The following is a 14,309-nucleotide window of genomic DNA, read 5'->3' on the forward strand; positions in this document are numbered from 1 at the left end:
TGAACAGTATTTGGAGGGTGCGCATGGCATGGCTTCACGGTGATGTGGAAGATAGGCTGGCGCGAAAGTTCTTTGGTAAGAGTGGGACGCTTTATGTTGAAGGGCTTAAAGTTCAAGAGTATGTGCCTAAATTGATGGCACGCGTGGAACCTCTGAGCGCACTGAAATAACTTTTCAACGACAACACCATCCGTAAGAACCGGATTGTGGCTTTGTAATAACTCATGCTGTCTTGTGTTGTAATGTGTTCGTTTTGTGCATGTCGAAGTCCGGAAATAAAGGGAAAAAAAGGCAGTCCCTTAAAGTGGTGTGCACTTAAAATTGCAGCTCCAGCGCACCAGTGAGAATCCACGTAAAAAGAAGCACTGGCCACACCTGCTTTCCTATCCTGCAGCAGCTGGAGGCGGCGAGGAATAACGGCCTCGAAACGTGCCTCCGACTCCCTGAAGGCTGATCGTGTTGTGGAACAATCGCTGAAGCCGGTTGCCTTCCCTTGGAGGTGCTACCACTTCAAGAAACGCTCTGCGTTCATTTGCGGCACAGCTTGCATGCAAGAACCCATATCCTCCCACACATCGCTGATCAAAACCACGATTCTAGCTTCGGACATATGATGAAAAGTATTAATGGCTCCATTACAATTCAAGCACAGCAGACCGTGCCACGAAACTACACTCCCAGGACTGTGGCGCCCCTGCAGATAAAATCACTCATACCAGACCATCATTCGACTAAGCTTACACCTCCAATTGGACTGCTGGAGATGGCGCTTGCACAAATTTACAGATTTTACACTGCACCGACGCACATTTTTACATTTATACTAATAAATCGACAACATCTGAGTGCAGTTCCTGAGGAAGTCCATCATCTGACAAAACATTGTAATATCGGCTTGAGCGACCGACTTCGCCCGCGTCGGCAAAGCAATACGGGATTAGAGAAGCCCTTTGCTGCATTCTATGTCAGCCTGCTACATGCTGGACTGTCTTGTATGATTCAAGGGAAGCTCTTCAAAGCCTAGAAAATGCTAGCTGTTTAAGCTTTCACAAACACGTCCAGCGTGAAGTAAAGTATTTACATCATCTCGCAGGCGTAACCGTCCAGTGGTTTCCAGGCCGCTGGACGATTAGAAAGCGAATGGGTCTACCAGCAGGGGCCTTCAATTGAGCAATCGAAGAAGAATTACTTCAAGAAACATGATGCCTCAACAATAACTAAGGCTCTGGCGGATCGTAACCGTTTATGGTCCTTGCCGGAAGATCATGACGGTTTTTTACATGGCATAGACCCATATATTAGTATCAGGGTGCCAGAACGTCTGCCCCACCATCTGGAGACATTGTTCTATAGGTTTCGTCTCAACGCAGCATTTAGAAATTCTACCCATATCGGATAGGCCAGTCAACAAGCCCATATTGTGATAATTGTGGCTCACCTGAAATTTCAGAACATTTAATACTGGAGTGTCTGCTTATGCCGAATCACGGTGCCGTTTGCAGCATCAGATTGACTGCCTTCACCCTGGACCAATGACACTGAGACTATTACTTGGATTATGGCCCCCTCCCTCAGCTCAGCGCAAAGCCCGGTCCGCATGATTCGTGTTTCTCGATGACATTGATGTATCTACGACATTGTAGCCTTCCCTTCATTGCGAGAAACGTTTAACTCAATGCCCCGACGCAGGACTGTATTTTAGTTTTATTTTATTATTATTATTAGTTCTTTTTTCGGCTACCGTTCTTCTTAACTGCATCTACACCCTTTTTCTATCTCCTTCTTTCCCCGCAGACTGGCTTGTCGGCGAACTCATGTCAGCAAACGCCTCGGCGTTTACCCTTTAAATAAAGAGTCTCTCTCTCTCTCCCTCTCTCTTTCTCTCTCTCTCTCTCTCTCTCTCTCTCTCCCTCTCTCTCTCTCTCTTTCACTCCGGCGAGTGCGTCCAAAACTGCATCACGTAACGACAAACGTTCACGTTTCAGTGTTCAAATACGAGTAATGTTCAAAATTCCCGTGAGAGCGTCGCAAATAGCCCATGTGAATCCACTCCCCCCGACAATCACGTGGCTACTGGCTCTTGAAGTAGATAGTGTTTAATCGCCAGAGCGACACTTACGAAGACGCATGCCGTCGACGTAATACATAAACACCCGTTTGCTGTTCTTTAAGACTACCATGAAATGCCTAAAATCGCCGGGCGAAACGTGCGCATCGACAGCACGCTTTACGGCTACAATCGTATTACCCTTGATCAGTTGGCCCTATGTTGCTACCTAAAGTAAAAGGGGTGGCGTGAAGATAAAAACCACGGGGTGGTGTAATCCCTGTCCGAGCCTCCCTGTCATTGTGCTGCGTTGTAGTTTCGAGTTGTGGTCGCACAATGAAGAGGAGCATAAAAACATTGGGGCAGCTTGCATATTGGTGCAAGGTTGGAAAAACAGCAGAGCTGGCGGCCCCTCTGTCTTCGTCGGAGACAGGGATGTTGCCTCGTCATCATCACCAGCAGCCCACTAGCTCCACTGCAGCTCGACGGCCTCTCCCATCGTCGTCTAACCACTCCTGTCTCACCCGGCTCGAGTGCATTCTTTGCCTCCGAATTTCCTCAATCCAGTAATTGGCTTTCCTTTTTAGGGGCGAAGCTCCTAAAGCCATGGGTCTGTCCATCCCTTGTGTCTCGTGGTACGTGACCGCCTCAGGCTTTCGGAGATGTCGCAAAGTGGGCCGCGTTGCACGGGCAAGAACCGGCTGCAACCGGCAGCGCAAACTCGGCACCGGGAGCACGAGCTTGTCTGTGTTCGCCAACGGAGGCGCGAGCGCACGTGCACTGCGAGGGGGAGATCACGCAAGAGTTCACGCCACGAACGCAGGCAGTCGTTCTCGGAGATCGAACGAGACGCAAGGACCTTTGCTCGTTTCCTCTCGTCTTGTTCGGGCTCAAGTTCGCCCTAAATAAAAGTTCTTTCTTTACCGTTGTGTCCCATCCTACGTGACAAATTGTGGTGAAGGTGCGGGGTAGTCCTCGATGGCGCGGGGTCTTTCACCAGGTCTGGGCCTGGGAGCACTGACTCCGAAAATAAAAGTTGATTTGTACAATGTACGCACACAGTCTTACGTCTTTCTTAATGATGTAATGGGCGAACTTTCACGGGAGAGTTACGGTTACCGATGATCTCCCCCTCTCCAGCTTCGCCCCACTTATCATCATTCATTCCGTGGTTATGGCGTGATTTTTTTTTTCTAGAACCGTCTTTCGCTGTCCAGTCTGTCACCCTGGATGTCCACCGATGGCATTTCGCCTAATTACGGGGCCAGCCCAAGCGCATTTCTTGTTTATTTGAACTATGATATATAATACTCTAGTTTGTTCTGTGATCCAGATGACATTTCGCCTAATTACGGGGCCAACCCAAGCCCTTTTCTTCTTTATTTGAACTATGATATATAATACTCTAGTTTGTACTGTTATCCAGGGAGCTTGTTTCCTGTCTCTAAGTGTTACTCCAATCATCTTTTGTTCCGTGACCCGTTGAGCCGACCTAACTTTGCTTTAAAGTTTTTAAGTAAGGCACCAAATTTCCGCTCCATATGCAATCACCTCACATTTATTTGCGAGCTTGCCGCTGAAAGTTTTTCCTGACTGGCAGGCCTGGCTCATTTTGCCCGCAGGTTGTCCCATCTCTCCCAAAGCGGACCGCGTTAGCATGCGATAGAACCCGCGGCCATGTGAAAAGCTAACGCCAGCGCTACGAACCCCAACGAAATGCTCTGCGCCGGAGAGAAGTATTCAAATGAATGTACACATTGCTCACTCTATATATCTCAACATTTTTATTCGCACTTTGGTATTTAGGCTAATGTAGGTGATGTGCTGTATCGAGGCATTCAGCTATGCTACAGACATTTCATTACACAACTTGTCGTCAATCGCATTCTCTCGAAGCCAGTTCAGATCAGGTCGTCTGTTAGACAGGGCTGTCCTCTGTCGCCTCTACTGTCTGCACCGTACATAGAGCCTCTTTGTCTTAGCATACAACTGAACCAAAGAGTACGTGGTTTCTCTTTAGCGTTGTGTGAAGTTATATCCTTGCGTATGTCGATGACATCGCTAATTTTTGTGTGACAAGCATAGTGTTCAAGCAGCCCTTATATTGACTAAGAAGTTTTGTGAACTGTAATAAGGGGTTTTGGTTTGCTCACTGGGGGACAAAACGTTCGAAATTGGCGGGTATTAGTTGGGACAGTGCGCGCTTCAAAACCATGGCGTGCCTCTGCACCAAATAAGGAACTCAGGGCCACACTGGTCTTCAGCATCCACGCAATTCAAGCGCGCACCGCAGGCATGAATGGGGCGAGAACGGTCTGTGTTTGCTTGTGCGCAAGTCTGCAACGTCTTCTTGGTAGCAAAGCTTGTTTTTGTGCTTCAGGTACTGCACTGTGCTCGGACGAAAGTCCAGGCTCTACACAAGGAATTTCTACCTTCGTGTGGGATCTGAATGGGAGCCAATGCGTAGAGATACTTTGTTCCTTCCTTTGGTGCCAGGTGGTGCTGGTTTATTTACTTGTTTGTGCACGGAATTGTGCCTCCCTTTTTCTTCAGTAAGATGGCGGATCATCCACTTTTACTTACTATACTTCAAAATCGTATATTTTACCATTTACCTTTCCTCATTGTTTCAACGCGTGAGGTTAGCATGAAACCGCCCCGGTGTTTTCTTGAGGAAGTTGTAGATACTTCTTCACTACATGTGTGGTTTTCTTTGGAATATCTGTTTAACCTTTCAAGGAAGGCAATGACGAACACTTTGATTCACAATCTGTTTCCAGTGGCTGTTTAATGCCAGCCACACTTTCAGGACTATCAGAAAAGTGTCTTAGATTGTGTCAAGCGTACGTGTGTGCCGCCAAATGCCAGAATGTTTTTAAGTTAGATTCGCAAACGCTTCCAGTTAAAACAAGACTGCTCGAGAAAGGGACGTCGATCCCTTGGTCAGGCAGTTTCCTCTTGTGTAATCAAGCAGAGACTATTGACCATTTTTCGGTGTTGCGCCATGACGCGGTGTTTTTATGGGACGTTTTACAGCGGACACTTAAAAAGGACTGACATCACCCCGTACACAATCCTCCGCTTCTTGCCCTTTTAAAATGTTAACTGGGTGCCTTATGACGTCTTTTCTGCTGCTTAGGACTGTTTATCTTGTTTAAGTGCCGCATGATTGATCGCAATGCATAACCCCTTACGCCAACCAAGCGCATTTTTCTGGATAAAGGGAGTTGGTGCGGACCTTTTATGCGGCCCAGAGTGAACCCCCATAATGGATGCATCTTTCGGATGGTATCTGCTCTCCTGGGTTTTGAAATGGTGCCAATTTTTATTAGACTGATGTGCTTACTCTTCGCCATCAGTTAGCCTGAATATTGTATTAATTGTCATATCTGAATTTGACTATATTTCCCGTGAATTAAAAGACATGCAATGCTAGCTCAATCATTTAGAGCCGGTATCTTAACGCGAGGGACTAAAGTTCGATTCCGACCAAGGGACACGTTTTTTAACGGCGGAGCTGTTACTGGCCGTAAGTTCGCCATTGCAGGAGAAAATGCTGAGCGCTCGTCAGCGCGTGCATCGCGGAGACCACCGAGTCACCGGCTCGCGCAGTGGCTTTAGCCAGCGCCAACCGGGGACTCACGCATGTAAAAAAAAACTCCAGCGCAAATGCTAAAGTCGAAAAAACTCCGCTTCGGAGAGGTCACCGCGGCTGCCGTATAATCTAGCAGCCATTATGGATAATTGTAAACATGTCTACGAGTGTGCCACTTCTTCTAGAGGCGATTTGCAGATCCTGCCACCGCTGCCTCGAGTCGATGATGAAGTGCGGGTGGAATGGCTTTGCATTCACCACTCGTCGCGAAGAAGACGACAACCCCGTGATGCATATGACGACGATTACTATAACCGCAACTATGCAAATAAACAATGATAGCAAAACTTAACTGTGTGTCCGGCAATGCTCACCTATAACCGCCTTGCCATTTAAGTCTTGCGCGTGATCGCAAGCTTCCCTGAATTTTTTTTCAGTTCAAGTTGGCTGCACATGTAATTTTCTCCTCCGCTGCTAACACGTTCCCATCGGCCCGTAGGGTGGCCCAGTGGTTAGGTTGCCGGTTTCAGCGCGTAAAGGTCCCAGGTTCGATCCCCGGGACCTCGGTAACCACATTTTGTCTTGGGACTTTGGGGTTTTTTTGGCGCTACGGACGAATTTCTGTCGCCCTACAAATCTCTGCTGTGAACAATTGCGTACGAAATTCCTTTTGAGGCTAATCAGCGCCATGCCTGAACTCCGTCAAACATTTTCAATGGCGCTTCATGTGTTCCTGGTTTAGCACCTCTTCGTCAAGGAATGGTGTCACCTTTGGGCGGAGAATAGCTTACCCATTTGTAGGTAAAGTTTTCTCAGATAAGGAAAAAACGCCCAACACATTCTTTTCAAGTTCACACATTAGAGGTATTCAAGGTGCCAGCTTTATTTTTGCTCTTATTATTTTCCATAAAACATTTTGGGAAGCGTTGTAGAAATACCGTAAGAAATGTGCATTTAGCCATAAACAAGCTTTCATCTTTGCAGTTCAACGAAACGAAACCTTGCAGGTTTAGCAGGCTTCCCGGAGAATTCGGTGTTGAACCCGATGTCACCGTGGGGGTTTTCAACCTTGTATTTACTCAGCACCTGCACGCAAAAAGATAATTTAACGGTATAGTTGAGCATAGTTTCACACGTAAATTAGTTAAAGCAGTACAGACACAAAATTTTTGTGTTGCGTTTGTTTTTCGCTTTTATGGGTACCTACGAACTCATAAATCATAGAATGGCGCACTAGACGGTCGGTCGTAGCGTAAATTATTATTTACAGCTTCATTTATTCTTGTTTCATTTCTTGATTAATCGCTTCTATCAACCGCAGCACTACTGTCCTGTCACAAGTTAGTTTGCAAATGCGTCAACGACGGTGCCCGCACGAAGCGTTTTTGCGGCAGCGCGCTCATTTGCACCGGGAACACGTTGTTTCTGGGGGCTGCCATTTAGCCTATCTGGCAACGGAACGTACGCAAAACAGCGGCGGAACAAAGCCTGGCATCTTCCATTGGCGCCAATTACCATTGGGTTTCCAACAGCGCTCGCGCTGCCGCCTGACTCCGGCTAACGTCCTTCAGGGTCAACTGCCGTTCTCGTTAGCGACCATCGAAGTGCTCGTTTAACAGGGGTATAAAAGTTGTGCGCAGTAACGAAGTTGAAGACGAAAACAACAGGAGGACACACTGTGGAAGCGAACGCAGCGGTGACAGCCTGCCTATCGCAAAGAAGCAAAGAAAACAAAGAAATCCAGTGCCACATTATGTAGAATACAAAAAGCGCTCAAAGCCCGTACGCATTTGTGTGGTTGAGTAGGGTAAAAATGCTGCATGAGATAGAATGCTACAACATGAGACAGATACAGCATGAGATGCAGCATGAGATAGAAGCCTACATGTCACCGAGTGTAGGCTTCTACAGAAGCTTACACGTACAGGGGGTCGACTATATATAGTCGATCACCTTGTAATCAAAGAGAGCGCGTGTCAGTAAGTCGCAAAGCCCCGGCTGTGACCGCTAACCCTAACTGTTTGACGATTGTGGTTGGAATAGGAGCCCACATGGCACTGAGCTGTGGCCTCCTTTCAAGTAATAGGCCCTGTCATTACATTTGACTAGAAGGAGGCATGCACAAGGTGTTACAGCTAAGACATTCGGTGGATTTGCCATGACATCGCAATCACAATGGCATGTATTTTAACAAGAACCAAGAATCGTGCAGCCGAAGGAACTAGTCAAAGCTATGCTATTTTAAAACAAGATCAACGTGCACCGCGCCAGCGGCACACTGGTGTTGGAACGTCACTGGGGTGCGTTGGTCAGATTTATGTTGTAGTGGGCTTGTAATTCATGACCGCAGTATGCATGATTGGAGATTGATGTATACGTTCTGCCAAAACGCCTCACTTAAACCGTCTCCCTTCAACTAAACAAGGGATGTACATCTCCTCCAACCTTATGTCGATTCTCCCCACGATGTTCTTGGCGAGTACCTGCCCAATATGCCGTTTTGAAGTTGTATGTGAGTGATCCCCACCCTCCGTCAGCCATTTAGCTACGTGTGTATGTAAGCCCAAATAGCTTGCCTACTCTCAATAAGTCAAAACGATGTGTCCGCGTGTAGCTTGTAGTACTCAAACGTAAAGTAAAAAACTGTGCGATTTTGGACGGCCACAAAAAGGGAGGGCGCACAGGACAGGCGGAGACTTGCAACTAACATTTATTACACCAAATTCACCTACAAGTACATTCGGAAACACCGCCACTGCGAATGCGCAATAGGGTGTTTGATTTGTTGGTTTTTATTATCATTATGCGAAGTCCTATTGGTTTTTGTATTACGCATTCGCAGTGGCTGTGTTTCCGAATGTACTTATTGGTGAATTTGGTGTAATAAATGGTAGTTGCAAGTCTGCGCCTGTCCTGTGCTCCCTCCCTTTTTGTGGCCGTCCAAAATCGCGCAGTTTTTTACTTTTCGTTGAAGATGCACCCACTCGCTCACCAACAAGTTCTTCTAAAATAGCTTGTAGTAGTCCCTGTACCTTCGCCACGAGCGTGCACAGTTCCATCTCGGCGATCCTGCGTCCGATGCACATGCGCGGCCCGATGCTAAACGGCAGAGATGCGAAGCGGTGCAGGGTCCACGCCTCCGAGCTGCCACCGCCACCTTCGCTCTGGTCGTCGTCGCTCCGTCGCAGCCAGCGCTCGGGAAGGAACTCGGATGCCCGCGTGAAGTTCTCCTCTAGCTGCCCGGCCACGAACGGCTCCGTCCTCATCAGAGTCTGCCATGTCACAACGCCATACATAGCTGGTTGTCTATTCCTCCGTTTTGCGCGTCTGTGGAAGCAATTAGTAGTGGCCTAGCTCGGCTATGCCAGGATATACGTGGCGTGAGCTAACGTTCAGATGGTTATTTTTACCTTTCCTGGCTGTCTAGGATTAGCTGGTTATCATGCTTACTGCTGCTAAAACGATTTTCAATCCAATACAATCATGTTTATTCTAACCTAATCCAGTTCAATCCAACCCAATTTAATCCAATCCAGTCGTGGCGGCGGCGGCTCCGGCGCGCCGGCTGTGCGCCGTGAGATGTCACTTCTCCTCCGCATGCACTGCACGGCTCTCCAGGAGCCACGCCAGACTGCTCATCCTCGGTTAGTGTAGCTCACGCTACAAACACGGTGTGTTTGCTGGGAATACTCAGGGTATTTATTCATGGGGTTACTGAGGAAAACCATTTGCACGATAATAGTGAGGTAAGTGATGCGAAAGTGATGTGCTGAGGCACACCCTCCATCCTGGCCGTAACCAATTTCACTTAAAAATTTGCGGCCCCTTGCCCTGGCGGCCAACTCAAGGGTAACCCTAGTATGTACTTTATGAAACATACAGCACCGCAAAAGCAATCAGTTTCAGTTCAGAAATGGCCGAAAACTCTCGAAGTTTTCTCTGAAGGAGTACGAACAACCCTTCTGGTAAAAAAGCAATGGCATCTTACGTTAGCTGGTATCTTGTACCCAGACATGACGACGTCGTGGCTCACTTTCCGGTTGACTCCTGGTATGACGGGATGGAACCTGAATGCAATGCGTAAATCTGTTTTGACAAAAGACCCGCAAGTATACTGACTTCATTCGTCATAAAAATAGATCATGACGAGTGAATCATGACGAGTTGCTTCGCCACTCGTCATTATTTACTTCGTGGAGATGCGTGAATTTTTTTATGTCCATAAATCGCCATATGGCTTTTGAGTCGGTTGTCTGAACATAGCCTAATGTTCTCAGAGGAAGAAAAACCGCGATTTTTTCTTACCTGCACTCTGTATCAAGACGATTTAATAAATCAAGACTATGTTCCGCCCTGCGAAGGTAAGTGACCAGAATACACCTTTATCGTCGTGATGAGAAGACGTGTTGAAAAGCCTTGATTGCATAAATCATCGTAACTCAGCAACGAAGGTCACAACGGCTCTGTTATCGCTATGATATACACTAATTGGCATACTCGCAACAGCATATATCTTAGATAATGCCAAATCGATACACGCACACCGCGTGCTGGTCAGTTACGCCGAATCTGTCAAGTTTAGCCACGGGGAAGCTTGGCCACCTCACGAGCAGTGCAGACGGAAAATCCATCCTAGATAACCTACATATTGACTATCTGCAAGAACCCGAGCCAAAATCCGAACTGGGACGAGAGAGATCATCCTTATTCCGTCTCTTCCTCGAAACATCGGCACCTACCCTTGCATTCTTAATCCTTCCTCTACTCGAGCCTCCAGTCAAGCATATCCTTGAAATCGGTTTCCTCATGCACAAGCACTGCGGAAACCTTTCCTATGCCGTGTTAAGGGAGCGAACGAAGTGAAAGGGGTACTCAGGACATGGCCCTTAATATCATTCTTAAAGAAAGGAGCAACGAGCCCGTGCATTAACGGTAAAATTCCCGATTAACACAAACTCGTGCACACTGCATGTTGATTCAGAGATTACCACGTGAAAAAGTTTATCTTACCTGTAATGCACGCACCCGATTCTCCCCCACTGACGGCCCCCACGATCAGAACCCGTTACCCTTCCCTCTCATTGCCTCCCTCGACCAGTGGGGGATGCAGAGCGGGATTACTCAAACCCGCACCATATATATATATATATATATATATATATATATATATATATATATCAAGGTTGCAGTCGTCATTGCCAGTGCTATTCGGCTTTTTTCGAAATATATAATAGGGCCGAATGACGTGTGCTTGTCACGTTTCTTTGATTCATTGATACATAAGCGAAAATATAAGTCGAGAAAAAATCCGCCGTTTTTCCGGGAGCGGGACTCGAACCCACATCTCCGCATAACCGGTGCGGTGCGTTAACCAATTACGCTATCCCCACAGCGGCTTCCCTCTCGACTTTAAAGCGGGGGTTTATATTTACAAGAGCTCTGAGGCCGGTTAACTAGCGCCGCCCCTCGACTACCGCGGGAGACGTAGAACGTCTTCTTTCCCAGCGGCCGCCATTCTTTCGCCATTCTTTCGCTGGCGGCTGCCCAGCGGCCGCCAGCGACACGTCATTCGGCCCTATTATATATTTCGAAAAAAGCCGAATAGCACTGGCAATGACGACTGCAACCTTGATATGTATCTTTACCGAGTCCCTCGTCCCGTATCTCTCTGTTCTGCTATATATATATATATATATATATATATATATATATATATATATATATATATATATATATTGCGAATCAGAATAGGAAATGAGGGGCTCGTTGAAATAAGACAGAAATAATGGTTGGCTGTCAAGACAGACAGACAGACAAATGTTTTTATTTGGATGGCTCGAGGCCGCAGGCTTAAGGAAGGGGGTTAATAATGTCCGGCCATGGCTGCTTCGCAAACGAAGTGCCACAACGCAGCCAACGTAGCTTGGTGTCGATCCATCCATCGTGGGGTGCAGAGGTTTCCATCGAGGGATGTAGGTTGGGGAGCGTAATTCCGCCATCAAGAAACCACGTCATCCCTATATGCGTACCCCGACCGCGCCCGGTTGAGGAACACCTGAGCACCTCGGGGTAGACCAGGGGGTGTGGGGTCGTCGCATGGGGGAATAGTAGTGGCCAATTCCTGCCTCCTTTGATTACGTCGACGGCGGCGCTCCACATCTGGATCAGTAAGCAGCGTATATGGTCTTTCAGGCAGCATGAACTGGGAACGGTGTAAAGAAGCCTCGCTCGCAAGTTCATGAGCCTTCTCGTTTCCTGGGTGCCCTTGATGGGCAGGAATCCAGCGTACCGTTACCAGTACTCCAGAGTCAGCCCTAAGGTCCTCGCATTTCTGCTTGATAGCGTGGGCGGTGCTGTTTTGCCTGGGTGGACCAATGAGGCATTTCAGTGCCTCAGTGCAGTCAGTCAATATTTCCACCCGGTCGTAACGCCGTTCTGGATGATCGGTTACAGCCTGGCGTGCAAGGTGAATACCTTCCTCTACGGCAAAAAGCTCAAGTTCCGTTATATCGGGGTCGGCGTCCAGCGAAATTAGTCGAATGCTTTGGAGTTCATTGGAGTTGGACACAGCGGCTACTGCCGCCATACAGGAATCGGCCCGCAAAGACGCGTCCACAGCTACCTCGAGTGTTGAACTGCTCCGAGAAGTACCACCGGCTACAACCAGCGAGGTCCGCTGCGACGTGTGCCTATGACGCTGAGTTTTAGAGGGTGCAGGTTGTTACGCTGTAACAAGCGTGTCCTCCCATGGCGGGATATGCTTCTTGATAAGAGGCGTATCCGTCGGGGGAATATGGCCATCAGCGGTCAGTAATCGGCGCCCTTGCGGTGTGAGCTCGTGGCGATCCGAGACTCCTCGGGACCGGGCAAGGACCGTTTCTTCGAGAGTAGGAAGGCCAGCATAGCGGTACAGTTCAGTGACCTGCAGTCAAGAAAACCTCGGAAAGCAAACGGGAGGTTGTAGTAGGTCATTTAAAAAGATAAAGAATTTGGAAAAAAAGAAAGCGGAGAAAAAATGCCCGCCAGGTGGGATTCGAACCCACGACCAGCAGAATACCTTCTTTCCAAATTCTTTATCTGTTTGAGTGACCTACCACATCCTTCCCTTTGCTTTCCGAGGTTTTCTTGACTGCCAACCCTTATTTCTATATATATATATATATATATATATATATATATATATATATATATATATATATATATATATATATATATATATATATATATATATATAGGGTTTGGGAATGAGGGGCTCGTTGGGAAATACAGAAAGAAATGCCGGCAGTCTACAACACAGAAGGCTTAGGGGAATGGTTAGACTATTTTTACCGTATGATGTTGCATTATTTTTTGTAATAGTAATTACGTGAGAAAGAAAGAAAGAAAAACACGCGCCCAGAGTGGGGACCGAACCCACGCCTTTCCATTGCCCTCAGCCTTCTGTGGCGTTGTAGACTGCCGGCATTTCTTTCTGTATATATATATATATATATATATATATATATATATATATATATATATATATATATATATATATATATATATATATATATATATATATATATATATATATATATATATATATATATATATATATATATATATAGAAATAAGGGTTGGCTGTCTTGGTGCCATAGGGAGCTTAAGAGGGTTCAATGCTGGTCGATCACTCTGGACATGTCGTAGACGCTCGAGTCACGGCCCGGGGGTTAAAAAGAAGGTCCCCTTCACCCCGAGTAGTCCAAGTGGCGCTGGCTACCACCCCCAAGTGCAGGAAACAAAAACACCTGAACATAAATACCCCAGAAAGTGGAGGCCAAAGTAGCCCCGCCGGTAGCGTAGTGGTTATCGCACCAGACCGGTATTCTCGAGGTCGTGGGTTCGGATCCCACCTGGCGGGCATTTTTTCTCCACTTTCTTATTTTCCAAATTCTTTATCTTGAGCTACTACATCCTCCCCTTTGCTTTCCGAGGTCTTCTTGACTGGCAATTCTTATTTCTGTCTTATTTTCAACGAGCCCTGCATTTCCTATTCTGATTCGCTACATGCATAGCGAGTGCCGGTTCTGGCAGTCTTGGTGCCGTAGGGAGCTTAAGAGGGTTCAATGCTGGTCGACCACTCTGTACATGTCGTAGACGCTCGAGTCACGGCCCGGGGGTTAAAAAGAAGGCCCCCTTCACCCCGAGTAGTCCAAGTGGCGCTGGCTACCACCCCCAAGCGCAGGAAACAAAAACACCTGAACATAAATACCCCAGAAAGTGGAGGCCAAAGTAGCCCCGCCGGTAGCGTAGTGGTTATCGCACCAGACCGGCATTCTCGAGGTCGTGGGTTCGGATCCCACCTGGCGGGCATTTTTTCTCCACTTTCTTATTTTCCAAATTCTTTATCTTGAGCTACTACATCCTCCCCTTTGCTTTCCGAGGTCTTCTTGACTGGCAATTCTTATTTCTGTCTTATTTTCAACGAGCCCTTCATTTCCTATTCTGATTCGCTACATGCATAGCGAGTGCCTGTTCTGGCAGTCTTGGTGCCATAGGGAGCTTAAGAGGGTTCAATGCTGGTCGACCACTCTGGACATGTCGTAGACGCTCGAGTCACGGCCCGGGGGTTAAAAAGAAGGTCCCCTTCACCCCGAGTAGTCCAAGTGGCGCTTGCTACCGCCCCCA

At 47.4% G+C, this 14,309-nt stretch overlaps 1 protein-coding gene and 1 non-coding gene across 2 annotated transcripts in view; one reads left to right on the forward strand and one right to left on the reverse strand.

The window, feature by feature from the left end:
* Positions 1 to 6,514: 6,514 nt before the first annotated feature.
* The window catches only part of LOC144138748 (putative cytochrome P450 12a5, mitochondrial), a 59,103-nt gene continuing 51,308 nt past the window's right edge, over positions 6,515 to 14,309 (reverse strand). The window contains exons 7-9 of the mRNA XM_077671162.1: positions 9,631 to 9,709; positions 8,675 to 8,914; positions 6,515 to 6,728 (exon numbers count right to left, since the gene is read on the reverse strand). Coding sequence (XP_077527288.1) covers positions 6,615 to 6,728; positions 8,675 to 8,914; positions 9,631 to 9,709 — 433 coding nt within the window. The 3' untranslated portion in view covers positions 6,515 to 6,614. The remainder of the gene's footprint in view (positions 6,729 to 8,674; positions 8,915 to 9,630; positions 9,710 to 14,309) is intronic.
* Trnaa-ggc (transfer RNA alanine (anticodon GGC)) lies at positions 13,920 to 13,992 on the forward strand. Its single transcript has one exon. It is a non-coding gene; the product is annotated as a tRNA-Ala (tRNA).

The sequence above is a fragment of the Haemaphysalis longicornis genome, unplaced genomic scaffold (genome assembly GCF_048455015.1).
Source record: "Haemaphysalis longicornis isolate Haplotype H1 unplaced genomic scaffold, Haemaphysalis longicornis Haplotype H1 scaffold_5, whole genome shotgun sequence".
NCBI lineage: Eukaryota > Metazoa > Arthropoda > Arachnida > Ixodida > Ixodidae > Haemaphysalis > Haemaphysalis longicornis.